The sequence below is a fragment of the Monodelphis domestica genome, chromosome 2 (assembly GCF_027887165.1).
Source record: "Monodelphis domestica isolate mMonDom1 chromosome 2, mMonDom1.pri, whole genome shotgun sequence".
NCBI classification, from domain to species: domain Eukaryota; kingdom Metazoa; phylum Chordata; class Mammalia; order Didelphimorphia; family Didelphidae; genus Monodelphis; species Monodelphis domestica.
The window spans coordinates 189921114-189939320 of record NC_077228.1 but is presented as its reverse complement, the minus strand read 5'-3'; the positions used below and the strand labels follow the sequence as shown (position 1 = coordinate 189939320).

The following is an 18207-nucleotide window of genomic DNA, read 5'->3' as shown; positions in this document are numbered from 1 at the left end:
CAGGAACAGCAGTATTACTATTAGCAGGAGTAGAAGTAGTAGTAGCATGACTAGTTACTGGTAGTAGTAGTCATAGTAGTAGTAGGAGTAGTGGTAGTAGATCACATTCCTCACAACAACATTGTTGTGAGGAAAGCACTTTATTAGTACAAGCTACTCTTTAATTAAGCTCTGAATGCAGCATAAAACTTGTATCTGAATAAAAAACAAAAATACCTCCTACCTTCAAATCAATAAGTCAAAGATATGTAAACAAATATAATTTATTTTTATAATTTTATTTTTATTCAGTGTAAAAACTTCCTAGAGTGATTGAGTTCTCCCAAATAGCTGTGTAAACTCAGACAAGTTCCTTAGCCTCTCTAAGTCTCAATTTCCTCCTCTATAAAATGGAGATAACAATTTCCCTACAAAACAGACCCAGGATGGTCACTGAATTCCCTGAAAGTCATAATCTCCAAAATGAATGACATATTTCAAGAAATCAGAAATGAAAAATGATCTATTAGATCTATTAGAGTATTAGAGTAAGAGGGCCAGCTGAAAAATAGAAAGAACCTATTATTCACATACTGAAAGATATCCCAAAACAAAAACTACCAAAATTATCAAAGCAAAACTCAAAAGGTTCCAAGTCAAAGAAAAAAATGTATAAGTAATCAGAAACAAAAAGTTCAAATATCAAGGAACCACAGTAAGGATCACACAATATTTAAGCAGAAAATATTTCAAAGCAGAGAAAATATTGGATTATGATTTTTTTTAAAAAAAGGAGAGGCTATATCCAGGAATAATTTACTTTATAAGAGTGATATAATCCCATCGGGGCATAAGATAATTAAGCACATATACTAGACTTATGATTTCAGTGATATTGGAAGATAATAGTGAGGAAACTTCCTAAACCAAAGCAGGTTAGTATCTACTCTTAAACTTCACATTTCAGTGAGTTAACTATGTCACTGGTACCATAACTGATTTTCCCAGTTACATGACCAGCATGTGTCAGAGATAGCATTTAATGAAATAAAAGACTTTTAGGCATTCTTCATGAAAATTCTAGTGTTAAGCATAAACTTTGAAATACAAACATAAAATGAAGAGAAACAGATAAGAAAATATATTTGAGGGAAAGAGGCTAAATGACAAGGAAACATTTACATTCTGATTGTGGAAGAGGGGATAAATGTCCTTTCAGAATTCAAGCATCTCGAAGAATCACAGATGGAGTTAAATATGACAAAAGGGCTCAGAGATTTTTGTTGTTCTGTTTTTACAGTTCTGAGAGGAAACAAGAGATTTTTTTTTTCAAAAAAGAACACACTGAAGAAGAAAGGAAAATAAGGTGGAAATTTACTATTTCTCATAATTAAGGTGAGTAACAAGAAGCATACATAAACAATGAGGAAAGGGAATGGGAAGTAGGTATTATAGGAAGTTCACTTTTATCTTACAGCAAAAGAAAATTGATTATATACAGATAAGCATACATACACTTACTCATACACAAATAGTTTGGTTGGGGTAGTAAAGGAAGATACAGAGAAGAGAATCTTAAGGAAGAGCACAGAGTTTGGGAAGAACAAACAGAACAAACCAACTCCAGATGGTAGATTATAGATGTGAGAATCTAAGGGAAAGAAAGAGTAAGGGTCTACAAAAAGGGAGGATGTATATTGAAGCGGAAGAAGATTACAGATCACTTCTGTGGATCATATTCCTTATTCAACACCATTTTATTTGTAAAGAGTCAATGAAACGGAAAAAAATATGAAGACATGATAGAGAAAAACATAAAATTCATCATCATCATCATGAATGTTAATAAGATGGCCTCACCAATAAAACGGCTAAGGATAGCATAATTGTCTATCAATGGTGTTCACAAAATAACATAATTGAAATAAAGGTTCATGTAGGGTAAAAGTAGTTAAAGCACAACATATTATGCTTCAGGCAAATTCCAAATTCAGGGGTAAAATGGTTAAAAATGGCATAATTAAAAGGGATAAACGATATAAAGGGATATAGCTATGTTATCTTAAAGACACAATAGAAAATAAAATAACATCAATAACCATTGGCATAGCATGTAAGTACTTAAAAGAAATTGTACACAAATGTGAGTAATAATTAGCTAGCAAAACCATAAGTGGGATTGTATGTTCCTCCAAAAAAAAAAAAGATAAGTGAGAAAAAAGTTAAGGATATGAATAGAATTGTACAAAAACAATCTGGTGATAAGAAAAGAAAGAAATAAACATATTTCTGAGTTATGCATGAAACTATTACAAAAACTATTAGGGAATAAAAGCCTCAAAGAAATGTAAAAACAAGTCAGAACATTTACACATTCCTTAGCAAACGGAACATAATCGGAAGTATAAACAAGAAAGAGCCTTTAAAATAAGGATTCAAATTTTAAAACCCCAAAGACTAAATAATTGTATACAAAATTATTTATTGATCAAAGAACATTAAGGAATTGATTGATCAAAGAACAAAATCAAGAAAACAATAGACTATACCATCCAAGAAAATGGCAATGAGAAAACTACCAAAACTTAAGGAATCCAGATGATTCAATTCTTATGAAAATGTTGTATATCTCTAAACACTTTCAAAAACAAAAGGGAAAAGATTAGATCAATGAATGAGATGCAATTAAAGAAAACTCATAAAATAATAAATTAAAATATTATAATTACACACAAAATTAGAAGCTGGGAAGATCAAAGAAGAGATTAACAAAGTGAAAAGAAAAAGCTCCCACTGAATTTGAGTTAAGAAGTATTAGTTGTTTTAAAAATAAAACTCCTAAAATAGTTAAGATCAACTAATCTGATTCAAAAAAGAAAATGAAGTTAGCAATATTAAAAGTTAAAAGAATTCATGAAAGAAAGAAAAATAAATAAGTGGAATTTTTGGAAATCATTTTGCATAATTATATGCCAAAATGATAACATAATTGGAATAGATAAATATTTACAAGAATATAAAAATATTTAGAATAACATAAAAAGTAGAGAATTTAAATGACCCAATTCCAGATAAAAAGAAATTAAACAGTTCTTAGATGAATTCTTAAAATGGAATGGGTAAACAGGACTAGACAGATTTGCCAGTGACTCTATCAAGCATGCAAAGAAAAATTAATTATATGTATTAATTATAGCTTTAAAAATTAACAAAATTAATTATATAATTATATGTAACTTTATTCAATATTCTATAAACTCTGTATAAAAAACAAAAAAGTTGATTTGTCATAAGTAATAAGGAAAGAAAACTATTGACCAATAAATCTAATGACTATGAGCACAAAATATTTAATAAATTGTCAGCAAATATGCTATAGTGATCTATTAAAAAGATTATCCAATATGATATTACCATTTTGGATTTATACTGAGCATGCAATATTTTTTCATTATTCAGAAAATTGTAGATACAGAAGAACAATAACAAAAAAAGTAAAAATCATATAACAACAAATGCAGAAAAAACTTTATAAAATATGATACATGTATACATATATATGTGTATATGTGACTCCTCCCTTAATTTGGTAATTAATATCAATTTAAAAACAAGAGGTAGTATTATGTGTGATAGATAAATGCTAGAAGTCTTTCTAATAAGATCAGGGGCAAAGCAAATTTGCATGTTATTGTCACTATTGTTTAATTATACTTTTTTTGAATGCTAGCTATAGCAATAATAAAAGAAAAAGAAATTGAGGGAAATAAACACACAAGAGGAAATGCATTTTTTAGATTTGCAGATAATATGGTTGTCTACTTAAGTTAATGTATTCAACGACTTCAGCAAAATAGCATGATTTAAAATAGATCTACATCAATCATCAGCTTTTCTCTTTGTTACAAAGAAAATCCAACAGAAAAAAATTGCATTTAAATGACCTACAGAATAACAAAACTATCTGTGAATCCACCAACTAATACATGTCCACAGTAATTACATTACTATAAATACAAAATATACTTTATGTAATAAATACAGATAATTGGAAAGCCATTAATTGCTCTTAATTGGGCCAAACTAATATAATAATGGCAATATTACCTGAATTAATTCACTTATTCAGTGTATCATTCAGGCTACCAAAGGGTCACTTTTGTAGAGCTTTTAAAATTTATGAGATTCACCTCCAGGAGCAACACATCAGAATCTCAATAAGAATAATGAAAAAAGTGGGAAATAGAAGCCTAACAATACTGGATATCAAACAAAATTATAAATCAGTAATTATCAAAATAATTTGGTATAAACTAGAAAAGTTGACCACAGGAACAGATGATATACACAAGTTAAAAAAAAATGAATGAATGTTGTTACATAGTACTTGCTAAATCCAAAGATCCCAACTATTGTGATAATGACTTGCTAATTGATTAAAAAAAAAAAAAACTTTGGGAAACATAGCAATCTGTTTATAATAAATTAGGTTTATATCAGCATATTAACATCTTATGCTGTTTATTACAAAAAGTTCCACATGGATGTGGATTTAAATATGATGGTTTATACAATTAAAAAAAATTAGAGGAACACGGAAGGATGTCACAACAAGATGAGAGAAGAATTAATCAAACAAGGGGTAGAGAGAGTATCAAAGAAAATGAAATGGACACTTTCAGTTGCATAAAATTAAAATGCTTTTTGTATAAACAAAACCAATGTAACTAAGTTTAAAAGGGAAATGATTGACTCAAGGAATACATATCTGTAGTAATTTTGTTTGATCAAGGTCAGATATACAAGATATAAAGAGAACTGATTCAAAAAATATAATAAGAGCTATATCCCAACAGATAAATGAAAGGAAAACAGTTGTGAAAAGAAGAAAGGCCAGCTATTGGCAACCATATGAAAAAAAATAATCTAAATTTCTACAAAAAGAAATGTAAGTTAAAACAACTCTTCGATTTCACCCATTAGAGGTAACAAAAAAATGGAAAATGATGTAGGCACACATATGTTTGAGCTATGGATTAGTTGGGCCATTTTGGAAAGGAATTTGGAACTATACTCAAAAAAGTCTTTAAACTATGACTATATAAACCCTTTTGACCTAGCCAATATTACAACTAGAAATATGTTCCAAAGAAATAGAAGAAATGTAAGAGAATCCATCTGTAAAAAAATATTCATTATAGTACTTTTTAATTTTATCAAAGAACTAGAAACAAAGATGGTGCATATCTATTGGAGAATAGCTAAATAAATTGTATTATACAAATATAATTGAATAATAGGACAGGTTTAGGTGCAGGAAGAACTGGAAAAATTGTATAAAATTATGTAGTGAAGTGAAAAGCAGCAGGAGAACAGTTTATACAATGACTTCAAAACTCTAAAGAAAAACAATTTTGAAAAACTTAAGAATTTTGATCAATGACCAATCATTACTCCAGATGACAGATGACAGAGGCATGATACTCACCTCCTAACAGAACTAATAAACTAGAGGCACAGAGATCTTCTTCTGTGGCCAATTTATGATTTGGGTTTTGGGGGGGACATTATAATTTATTCATAAGGATTTCTATTTAATTATTTATTTATAAGGAGATTTGAGGTTTTTTAAAATGTGTTGTTCCTTAATTAGGAGTAGAATTAAAGGAGAGCTAATGACAGTGAAGGCCCATAAAATCAAAGAAAGAGTATCAATGTCACACCAGAACAAAAAAAGCATAGAAGAAGGGGGGGGCAGCAAGGTGGTTCAGTGGATTGAGAGCTAGACCTAGACCTGAGTTAAAATCTGACCTCAGAAAGTTCCTAGCTATCTGACCCTGGGCAAGTCACTTAATTCCTATTGCTTTCCCCATATTGCTCTACTGCCATGGAACCAATACACAGTATTGATTCTAAGATGGAAGGTAAGGGTTAAAAATTAAAAGCATAGAAAAGAATTAAAGTGAGATCAGAGACATAAAGGACAACTTGTTGAATTTATCATCTCCTGTTTTTTAATGTTCTTCATGGAAATAGGTGGTTTCATATGCATTTCCTTTTTCTCTTCTTTGTATCAATATTCACATTCATTGGTGTTAAATTCAGAATAACTTTAAAAACTTAACCTTTTTGTAAACCTTAAGTACTATATTCATTCATGTTATAAGTTTGAATTAATGATAGTAATCATGGAATCACTGATATAGAGTTGGAAGAGTTTTCAAAAACCATCTAGTCGAATCTCACATTTTTGAGATGAGTATATAAAGGTTTGGGGTAGCTAGGTGTCAGAGTGCCAGGTTAGAGCCCCAGTACAACCTGAATTCAAATTAGGACTCCGATACTTACTGTCTGAGTTATTCTGGACAACTCACTAACCCTGTTTACCTCAGTTTCCTCATCCATAAAAAGAATTGGAGTAGGAAATGGTGAACCACTGCATTATCTCTGCCTAGAAAACCCCATGGGGTCATGTAAATTGAGCCTAAACCAAAGAACAGTAACAAGAAACACTAAGCCAAAGTGAGGTTAAATGATTTGTCTAGTCAAGAGAAGTAGTAAGGGTCAGAGGTAAAACATGAAAAGAGGTACTTTGACTCCAGAGCTGATATTCTTTCCTATTAATTATGATTTCAAAAGAACATTTTGAACAAAATTTGAAAAAAAAAAAAAGCATTTGAAAGCATTCCTTCCAAGTGAGATCCAATTTTCATGTTACCAAGTGAGAATATGCTATAGAAGGGACAAGTGGCTATGTCTGAATTAAATACAAGAACTATTCTATACCTAGAAGGACCTTTCCCACAGCTGGGGGACCATAAATACTACCTTGTCTAAGTTGCTTTTATGGGGAAGAAGTGAAACTTCTGATAGCACAGAGGAAAACAACCTCTGCTTCTTTCTTTCCTCTTACAGATCCTGTCTGTCTTATATTTTCAGCTGAATGAGCTTTTATTTCATTGTGGATTCAGAACCCACTCCATAGCCCTTTCTCTTCCCATTCTGCAGGGGGAGTCATTAAGTGACTGAAACTGATGACATCTGGATCACAGGCCCAAATGCTACTTACCACACTACCAGCTAAAGCCAACCATGGCTTTTGGTGTTTTTAGCTTTTTTCTTCTTCATTTTATTTTATCACAAGCAGATTAATGCACATCCCAGGAACACAGAAGCCCAAGATTTTGAAACAGTGTCTTCCAACAATCCCACAGAGAAAAAGAAAAGCATTGCAATTCTTATTTCCTGAGATTAAGAAAACAAAACTCCAAACTAACCTGTTAAAGGAGACAGTGGTCTTGTTTTTTGCCTTCCTTTGCATCTCAGCACTTAGCACAGTGCCTGGTAGACAGTAAGGGCTTAATAAGAGTTTGCTGACTTGATTAAAAGCAAAGACTGCCTCCTGAAACTAAATCAATGATCCTTCATCCTTGGCCTAAATCTCCAACTAAGGTTTTCTTTTTTAGCATGTTTACACTGCAGAATTGTGCTTCCTTTTCCTGGTCTGGTATTTCTCGATAATACAGCAAACCATGCCAATGCATCAATTATTGATGCACAGTGACCCAATAAACCAACACAGCACATTAGGTTCACCACTTGCCTGGCAATTCACTACATTGAGTGGGAAGAAGGAGAGAAAAAAGAAGGGAAAATCGGCAAGATTTACTCGGCTCTCTGGGTGATTCTGTGTTCCCTTTAGTGAAGTCCTATCTATGCTAAGTAAATTAAAACTGCAAATCATGGAAAATCTGAGATGGGAAAGACCCACTAGTCTCTTCCTGAGTCACATTTCTTCAGACTTAGTCCCCATGTACTACTTCTGCCTCCCCCTCCTTTCCAGACCTCCCCAGCAATATCCCAAAGCTGTCACATGGGAAGGAAAGGGAGGAGTCAGAACACCCCAAAGTGTGGCAATCGTGAATCACAATTACAATGCCCTCCTGAATGCTGACATAAAAAGATGTAATTGGATAAGCAGCTAGACTGAGGCAAAGAGGCTGGAGAGGCAAATGCCTAAACCATTTAAAAATAATGGGTCTTTAAAGTAGGTGTGTATAATACATAAATGTGCAAAGCATAATGCTACATCTCTGTCTAAACAGCTTCATAAAGGGCAAATTAATTCAAGACCTAACTAGGCATTTGGAACCATAACCTAGTTTTCCATATTAAGCTAATAGCTAGCAATTTTGCTTACACTTTTATTCCCTCATAATACATCAATGATTATTTAGTGAATATGTGTGAAAGGCCATGTGCTCAATACTTCCATTTCTTACTTGAAAACACTTCTCATCTTTCTACGTCAATGCTTTAGCTGCTGGCATACTGAGCACAATATAGCTTTAACCATATACTATTAATACTATATACTGTTGTTACGCTCTTTTAGGACTCCACATCTGAACATACACAGAAAGAGACTTTTTTCCCAGTAGGTCCTTATACATAATCACCATAAAAATGCATACTATATGTTTATAGGGGAAGGATTTGCTAACAAACTGAGGTAACCAAAGGCCTTAACTCATCAAAAGTCTTGACAGGAATTAGACTTTATACTTGCCAAAATCTGAAAATTATTTATGAGGAAGAGGTGGGGGAGGCAAGGGAGAAAGTTGTTGGTGATCTTAGAGAGGGATTTTTTTGTAACTTTACTGAAATATTTTAGAAAGGAGAATTGAGAAGGGAAATTTGGAAAGGCATATAAAAAGACTGACTAAGTGATGTGTATATATGTATATGTTTATAGAAATACATTTATAAACATTTAGATATTATATGCATATATGCATAAATGACCATTCTCAGAGGCACTGGAACAATCTCCAGCTGCAGCAAGAGGAAATCTAAAGGGGGGGGGGGGGTCTAGGGTAGTGGAAGAAAATGTGCTAAAAAGAAAATACCTTAATTCAACAAAAGCAAACTCCTTGCTAGGTTGTCAGTGGCAAATAGGAATAAGGGAATATGGAGGAAGATGCTGCCCACCCCTACCCCTTTCATATTGGCATAAAAAGGAAATTGAAAAACAAGGTTTAAGAGTTAGTTGGTGTTTTATTTCACCAGGGCCAGGATGAGCTCAAGCTCCCTAGAACAGGATTAAGTGGGAGGAGCACTATTATCCCAGATCCCCCTTGCCTCTGTTCCAGATGTGCCTGGTTTGAGGGACCACGGGTTATTTCTCCTCAGGCCACTGGGAAAGTTGGCTGTATTCCCATTCTTGCATGAAAATGGGGACCAAGGGCACAATTGTAAATATAAACTACTAACATATAACTAGGTGGGCTTTGGGTAGTAAGAGGCAACAGCTGTTGGGTAAAGGGAAGGAGGAGATATCAAGTTTTTTAGTATTTCAGGGGACAGACTCCTTCCTCCCTTAGCCACCTGAGTAACATTTCATTAACCAGCACACTGTTGGAAAATCCTCTGCTCTCAACCCCAATATCCCTATTTTGTACCTTAGGATACTTATTCTTCCCTTCTCTAACCATAGCGAAGGACAGCTACACTTGCTTGAGATTTGGAATACAAGGCCAGGGCTACTCTAGCTAACTGGGAAGCAGCTATTGGGGAAACGGAAAAGTCACTGTGGTTGTTTTGTGACAAGGAGGGATGGAGGTTTAGGTAAGATACTTAGGCAGGAACACGCTAGTAGAGAGCTGCCTGCTCTTCACATATCTGGAAGAAACACACACACACACACAAACACACACGCAAGCACCCTTATTCCCCTCCCAACAGTTTTCTGCCGGCATGATCTAATCCCCGCATCCTCCGCAGTCTCTCCAAAGTGACTACATACAGGGGCAGGGCACTGCGTCCATTTTGCCAGCTTCAAGGCGCTGAGTTTAGGAACTTTGAAGCCCGGGAGACTGGGATCGGGTGGGGGTTGGGGTGGGGTACTGTGGGCTGGATTTAGACACAAGATTTCTCTAGCCGATAATCAGTGGAGAATCAAGACCCACCTTCCACCTCCTCTGCTCCAGCCTCCTCCCTCGCCCTCAATCCTCCGGCATAACTGAATCCCTCCAGTACTCTCCAGCGCTCTTGGGAACAGAAAGGAAGAGGCGCTCGTAGTTTTGCAGGTGGGGAAGCCCGCAGAGCTCCCTACCCCCAAGCGGCCGGTCGGGTTCCCTTCCCTGCCTCCCTCCACGGGTGTTTACACAAGATAAAATCCATATTTTTCACACTATACAAGACAACCTTCTTTCGAATCCGATTTGTTCCATACCTGATATGCAGACGATGAAATTGGCTTGAAGGAGAAAAAGCACCTCCCAGACTATTTCCATCCTCCGATTCTCATTCCAAGTGCATCACTCGACGGAAAAAAAAGGGGGGAAGGGGAAGGGGGGAGCCCACCACCACACACGCGCGCGCGCACACACACACACACATACACACACTCTCTTACGCGCGCACACACGCACTCCCACCCCAAAGCCGGCCAATGACTACCACCCCCAAGATCAATATCGCAGTTTGAATTGTTCCAGCAAATCTCCCCTCGAGCTCGTAGGATCTATTCCCCAGATGTGCTGACACATGTCCAATGTTTCGCTGCCCCGACGGTCTCTCTCCTCTATTTCCTGGGCTCTCGAAAGCAGCGACAGCAGAAGCAGCAGCAGCAGCAGCAGCCTCCACCTGAGGCCACCAGCGCTGGACTCTAGCTCCAGAAAGCGAGACCCCAATCCACCAGGCCCCCCAACAAGACATAGACGACAGCCCCCCAGTGGGCCGCGTGGTCGAATGCCTTCCCCTGCGTTCGTTCTCTTGGTGCCCAGGCGGTCAGCTACAAGTTGCCCTCGAAGTCCGCCCACCTTACCAAGGCATGGTTCTTCGGGGCTCCTCTCCTGCTGCCCCGAGTGGGGAGGGCGGGTACACCAAACAGGAAAAGGAGGGGGTGGAGGGAGATGGAGGGGAGAGAGAGAGAGAGAGAGAGAGAGAGAGAGAGAGAGAGAGAGAGAGAGAGAGAGAGAGAGAGAGAGAGAGAGAGAGAGAGAGAGAGAGAGAATTTGAATTTGAATGTGACTTGTCATAAATCTCTGACAGCTTGCAATCTCCGCCGAGCCCCAGGGTTACTCCAGAAGCTCCCCCCCCCCCCCCCTTCTTCCTCTCTTTCTTCTTTTCCTTCTCTCTGCTTCTTGTCTTGGGCCCTAGGCTGCCCTCTTAGAAAGAAGACCCTGGCACCTTGGGCGAAGAATCCTTTAGGGAGAGGAAAGTGCGCGCGGCCTTGGCTCAAGCTCCTTCCTGAGGGATATGGGCCGTGGCGCCTGAGTCACATACTCCTTATTTATTCATCTATTTATTTCCCTTGCTTTCATTCGTTTATACATTTATTTCTCCCCGGCTCCCTGGCTTCTACAATTTCCTCTCCCCATCAACCGTATCGCTGAGATTTTCCCGCAATGAAACTGCAGGGGTCGTTCTTTCCTCGCCTATAGAGCTTGCTGCTTCCAGAGAGTTGGGGGGAGGAGGGGGGAGGAAGGAAAGGGAAGGGGAAGGAGGTTTGCAAACGGAGGGGGCGGCTAGGCCAGGTAAGCACTCTCGCTTACCCCGACCTCTGCTGCCTCAGTGTACTGTACCCAGGCCCGAGTCCCAGGCAGCTGGACACATGGAAGGAGTTGGGGGGGGAGGGGATAGGAGGGGACATTTAAGGCTAGAATCCTGGAGCATCACATTTGGAATGAAAATGGGAAGTTTCTCTGGGCTTTCTGGCCCTTGCCTCCGCCCCCGCCAGGGGCAAAGCTTCTCACCAGAGGGCTATGGGCTCTGCCCACCTGCCAAGTTCCCCATCCCTCTCGGGGCTACAAGGTAGCCTTGTCATTTTAGTTTCCAATCTCATTAAAAATAACTTCGCGCGGGTCTGTGTAGCGCCAGAGCCTAGGACGGGACTTAGCCTAGGAGTTGCATTGCGGTTCTTTCCCTCGGCTATGGTTGTCCTGAAACATTGGAATCTCTTTCTCCTCTACCTCTCTCTTTTCCTTTCTTTTTATTTTTTGCATAATTCATTGCTGTCCGCTCGCCCCCTCCTACCTCTGCCAACTCTCCTTTCCCCCTCCCCCTTTGCAGTTCAGCGCCAGAGCGCTACTTACCCCCAAAGTTCTCCTTTTTCCGGCTCGTAAACCAGGTGTAACTCCCTTCTGCAATCTCCTCCCTTGCCCTCCCTTCCCTCTGCTTCTCCTTTTCCCCCAAAGGGGGTAAAATAATTGATCAAAGCTTTTCCAAGGCTGAGTGGACGCGGCGGACAGCAGCAGCCCGTGGATCCTGAGCCCTGCTCCGCGCCCGAGCAGCCCGGGACTGAAGGCTAGGGCCAGAGGGAGGGGCGTCGGGGTGCTGCTGTTGCCTTCCGCGCCTAGCCTCCCCTCGCCTGGCTTTTTTTCCGCTTTTTCTTTCTTTTAGCTCTAGCGCTTTCCAGTCCTTTGCTGGGCTCCAGGATATACTCCCCGCTGGCGGTGCAGCTTCCACCGAAGGAGATTTCCACACTAAACGCGCGCGCGCGCGCGCGCGCACACACACAAACACACACATACACACGACCACAGCAAGAGAGCGACTTTCCCCGGGCCCCGGGGAAAAGTGGAGGAGGGCGCGTGCACCTGGGCAAGGAAAGAGGTGCCAGGGAGTGTTTCATCAGCGAGGGGTATATGTGTGTTTGTGTGTGTGTGTGTGTGCGTGTGTGTGTGAGAGAGAGAGACAGACAGACAGACAGACAGACAGACAAACACAGAGACAGACAGACAGAGAGACAGAGATAAAGACGAGAGAGAGAGAGAGAGAGAGAGAGAGAGAGAGAGAGAGAGAGAGAGAGAGAGAGAGAGAGAGAGAGAGAGAGAGAGAGAGAGAGAGAGAATGTGTCTGGAGATTGGGAGGCAAGAGGGTGATTCGCCCTAGGTCAGCGGCTTGGCCCGGGGACACTTGGAAGGAATCCCCGCAGTCAGTCAGATTGTTTGAATGGGGGCGGGGAAGGGGGGGTGAAGAAAGAAAGAAATGAAGGGGAGGATAGGGGAATATAGGGTGAGCAGGCTTATGTAGTAGGAAGGTGGGGAGTAAAGAATTCTAGTCGAGGATCCCTGCAGATATCTCTGTGGCTGCAGCTGCTGTTATGACCGTGGTGGTGGCGGCGTGACAGCAAAGACCTCCTTCCTTTGGGGGAGGGGGTGATAAAGGAGAAAGGGGATGGGTGGGGGCAAGGTTTTGCACAGTCCCCAAATTCTCAGCATGATTATACTGGTTGCAGACCGTGACATTGGAATATTTCACATCATCGTGCTCACACACACACAGGCTTGCACACACGCCCTGTAGGGGATTTTTTTTTTTTTGGCACTTTTTCATTCTAATATTCAAATGACTTTAGAGCAAGTCTCGGACCATATAATTGCAGAACATATGCGGAGAGGAAAGGAAGTCCCATCTAGATGCTCACAAAAACTAGCGTGTTGTCCCTGGACATCCCCCGGGGGGGGGGGGGGATAAAAAGCAGTAGAGTACTGGGTCATATGGTACTTGAACTCAGAAGAACAGTGTCCCTAGGACTTGGGTGGACAGGACCAGAGAGGACTGCGAAAAAGTGCTATCTCTGAGTTGTGCCAATTCCGCTGTTGCCTCCTAGGGGGTCAGCAAAAAAAAAAAACCTCCAGTCCAGTTTCCACTCAATCTCCTCCCCTCATTCTGTCCCTCCCCCAACCCCGTGCTGGGAGATGGAGGAATATTGAGGTTGGCAGTGGTGTGGTCTGATTTCAGAAGCTATTAGAACGAAAAAAATCATGAAATAGAAAAAATAAAAATAGGGTGTTTATGTAGTGTTCCCCATCAGCCTCAGAAAACAATGGTGAGAGAGAAGTACTTTGAAGAGATTGGAGTTAGGTTTTCAAAATAAGTCACAAGATGTGGCTCTCTCTCTTTGTACCTTGGGGGGGGGGAAACTGAGAATAGAATATTTGAAAAGTCAAGGGAAGGGGCTGCAAGCAGGTCACTGAGAATAAAATTTAATCTTTTGGCAATATATATGCATGTGTGGACTTAAATGTTCAGAACTCCTGAGAGAACTTCACCTTTTCATTATCACAATTCCTTCTCCCATTTCAGATCATTAAAGATTATAAGGGAAATCCTAATATGTCCAGTGAGGAACAGACTATTTTTCTCAAAAGGCATTTATTGAGTGTACATAAAGTAAGCAAGACCATCCTCCAAACATTTGTAGGTTAACCACTTTGAAGGATATTTATTTAGGCATTCCTGTATTTCAGACAAGATAGTCAATGACAAGAATAGGAAAAAAATAATAACAGTCTTATCAATGGTAATGTAAGAAGGTTGGGCTATTTTCCAATATAACTGAAACTAATTCTGAGAGGCAGTGTAAAGAGGTAGAAAAAGTCCTGGCCTTGGAGATTGAAAAAGTCTTGTATTTGAATTCAACACCTCTAGAACTGGTATGTGACTAATGCCTTCACTTAACCTCTCTTTGCCTGGATTCACCTAATTCAGATTTCTCACCTGTAAAATGGGAATAATAGCCCTTGTAGCCTTTACCTAAGAGTTGTTGTGAGGATTAAATGAGACGATGTTTGTAAAGTGTGTTGGTTCTATTAAGCAGTGTTTGCCCTGGCCCTTATGAATGCTAAATAGAGCCAGCCTCAAAGTCAGGAATAGACAGGTTTAACTTTTGCTTTTGATACTGGCTTCATAACCCTGGGTAAGTCACTTAAGCTTTCATTATTATAGGACTTAAGATTAAATTGCTGATAAAATACTAATCTTTGGTAGAAATTCCTTAGGTAGGACTTCCCTACATCAGTAAAATCACAGGTCCAATACCTGCCCCTTTCCTTAAACTCTGCCAATAATTATACAGCTTTGGGCAAATTACCTCAGCTGTCTAGGTCCCATTTAATATATATATATATATATATGTATATATATATATATATAAGTATAAAAGAGTTGGATTGGATAATCAGTTTCCTTCTTTAAATTGTATGATCCAATCAATAACCAGGAACTAATAGGCTATAGTCAACAAAACACTATAATTCATATAATGCTTTGTAAACTTTTGCAAAATGCTTTACAAACATTATCTAATCTTATCCTCACAAAAACAGTGGCATATTGTGAGGAAAAAAAGCAGTGGAAATCGAGTCAAAAGATCTTGACTCAATTTCTGTAACACCATCACAGATTCTATGACTTTTGGTAAATCAGTTAACCTTTTAAACTCAGTTTCTTCCTTTGCAAAATGGGAACAATATTTTTATACTATCAAGTTCATAGGGTATCAATGACCAAATAAGCTATTATTTGACCATAAATATACAATTATTAGAGTTGTAGAAACAAGATGCATACGAGACAAATACAAAATTATACAATGAAAAGAAGCATACAGTGAGAGTAGCAAACTTTGCATTGCAGAGAATGAGGACTTTTGTATTGAGGAAAGGAAAAAAAGTAGTCTTGGCCATAATAGTCTGAGTCATCATGAAAAAATGGAGAAAACATGCGGTTTGGAGTCACATAACCAGGGTTGAAATTCTGGGTGATTGTGTGCAAGTCATATCTTCTTGAAATAATCTTATTTTATTCTTTCTTTAGCTAATTCATACAGGGTTGTTGGCATGTTCACTCCCATTTGAATGCAAGCTCCCTGAAGGTAGGCACCATGCTTTTTCTTTTGTTTTCCAAGCTGCTTATGTTGGTCACAACTTTTTTTTTGATAAGCTGAACTTTCCTTTACTCTAAAAGGATGTTTCTTTTAGCTTTAAATCTATGGTATTAATCAGAAAGAGTTTTTAAAAGGAAGTTGAATTGAACTGAGTCTTGAAGAACATGTATCTATTTGCCATTTGCATTTACACATACCTGATCTCACTGATGAGACCCAGTTACTACTAGATGTCTCCGCAGGTCACACAGTCATATCAAATACATTATGTCCAAACCTCCCTATTTGCTTTGAAGGGCACTGCAACACTTTTTGTCACTCAGCTCTGGACTCATCATACACTTTACTTTTCCTCATTCCCCATATCAAACCATTTGCTGCATTCAGTCAATTCTATTTCAATAAAATCTCTTGTTTCTTTTTTCTACCTGCTTGGCTACTACCACAGTCAAACTCTGATTACCTCTTTTCTTCCTATTGCAATAATTTCCAAATTGGCCTCTCTGCTTCCAGTCTCTGTTCTCCAAACTATCCTCCATACAGATGCCAAAATAATGTGTTTTTTTTTCCCCCTGATGGACAGATCAAACCTGGTCATTCTCCTGTTCAAGGATCTTTAGTGGTTCCCTAGTTCCTTATGGCAAAATACGAATTTCTCAGCTTGTCATTTAAAGATTTTTACAATCCCCCTCCAGCCTATTTCCAAACTTATTTAATATAATAAAAATAGCATTGATATAGTTCTTTGAGATTTACAAAGTAGTCAATAAACATGTATTAATACTAATTATTACTATTATTAAGCTTTTCAGATATGAACTACTTTAATCCTTATAACAACCTTGTAAGATATTATTCTCCTTTTACAGATATTGGGAAATAGAGACTGAAAGAAGTTAAATGACTTGACCAGGGTCACACAGCAAGTAGTGGAATTCAAACTCAGATTTTCTATAGATCCTCTACTTACATTTGATGTTCTAGACAAATCCTCCTACTAGCTTCATCAGCTCCCGTTTTCTGTTTTTTGTATAAGCTTTCTACTTTAACTGAAGTGCACCCCCCCAACTTCATCTTTCATAATCCATAACTTCTTTTAGGTCTCAATGAGATCCCTCTAATGGGAAACTTTTTCTCATCCACACATACTTTTTTGTGCTCTTTTCTTCTTTAAACTAACTTGTATTTACACTTTTCTATACATGTATCTCACTGTAGAATGTAAACAATTTAAGTGCAAGGATTGTTTTATTTGTCTTTGTAATACTTTGTAACACTAGATTAATATTTAGGATGGAGAAAGAACTTTATAAATTTCTGTTTTATTGAATGGCTTTGAGAGCAATATTGAGCTAGAGATGCTAGAGATCTGAGATGTGAAACAGTGCTTTGTGTTGTTGGGGTCTGAGATCATGAATCTGGAATATGCCTATCGTATGATGGAAATGGAATGGAGGCAAAGATTTCATAAGTGTTAAAGGAGGTACAATGTAAAAACGAAAACAAAAAATGGATTTGTGATTTGTAAACCTATTCCCAAATTCCAGCTCTGCCATATGCCAGCTATAAAACCATGGGCAAGTCACTGAATCTTCCTAGGCCTCAGTTTCCCCAGATATAAAATGAGAGGATTGGACTCATTGACTCCTAAGATCTTTTGCAATTCTAAGACCTGTGATTTAAAATGATTAAGAAACCCTGAAGTCACACTGTCTAATATGTTAAAATTACTTTGGATAGTGTCCAGAGAAAGGGAGAGTAACTAGAAATTTGATTTCGTTCATTTCCCCTTCCTCCTTCTCTCTCTTTCTTCATTTCTTCCTCTTGATCTCCCTCCCTCTCTTCCTCCCTGCCTCTCTCTTGCTTCTTCCATTTCTTCCTTCCTCCCTTCTTTTCTCCCACTTCTTCCTTCCTTTTCTCCCTTCCCCTTCTTTCTTTCTTCCCTCCCTCTTTTCTCCTCCTCTCTTCTTTCTCCCTCTCTTCTCTCCTCTTCTCTCTCCCTCCCCCTTCCCTTTCTTCCTTCTCCATATTTTATACAAAGGAGAGAATATATAATGTATATATGTAAATATATGTGACAAAGACAGAGATCTATTGCTTATACTACAGAAAGAGACGCACAGAGACAAAGTGAAAATGTTGTAATATGGGGACCAAGAACTTTACTCTTCCATAATTTGGGTGAGCATTCAGAAAAGTATCATGCATCTCTGCCCTAAGATAATAATTAGAAGCAGTCTGAGCATTGTGGAACACCAATCTTGGGATGCAGGCCTACCTTTAGCTCTGTGATTCTCTAAATCTTTCTGAAAAGAGGCCATGAAAGGATGTCTCTACTACATAATCCCCTCTTATAGGGCAACACTAAGGGATAACTATGATCTACAACAGTTAAATCCAACCAATTCATTTTCAATTAATGAGATAAAAACCCAAGTTCCCCAGAAGTCTCACTACCCTATAAGTTCATCAGACTGACCAATGAACCCTTCTACTCATCTTTCTACAATAAGAAGATGGAGAGATGACTTGATCATCTCAAAATTCTCTCT

The 18207-nt window shown here is 38.4% G+C and overlaps 1 protein-coding gene across 3 annotated transcripts in view; it reads right to left on the bottom strand.

Annotated features, from left to right (window-relative positions):
* Positions 1-12558, bottom strand: part of CA10 (carbonic anhydrase 10) — a 732369-nt gene extending 719811 nt beyond the window's left edge. Inside the window, exons 1-2 of one of the 3 annotated variants that reach the window (XM_001369655.4) lie at positions 12078-12558; positions 10214-10835 (exon numbers count right to left, since the gene is read on the bottom strand). In XM_001369655.4, coding sequence (XP_001369692.1) covers positions 10214-10274 — 61 coding nt within the window. In that variant the 5' untranslated portion in view covers positions 10275-10835; positions 12078-12558. Of the gene's footprint in view, positions 1-10213; positions 10839-11172; positions 11710-12077 lie in introns of those variants that run through there. The other 2 variants (XM_056816569.1, XM_056816570.1) reach the window with 2 other exon arrangements.
* Positions 12559-18207: the final 5649 nt, after the last annotated feature.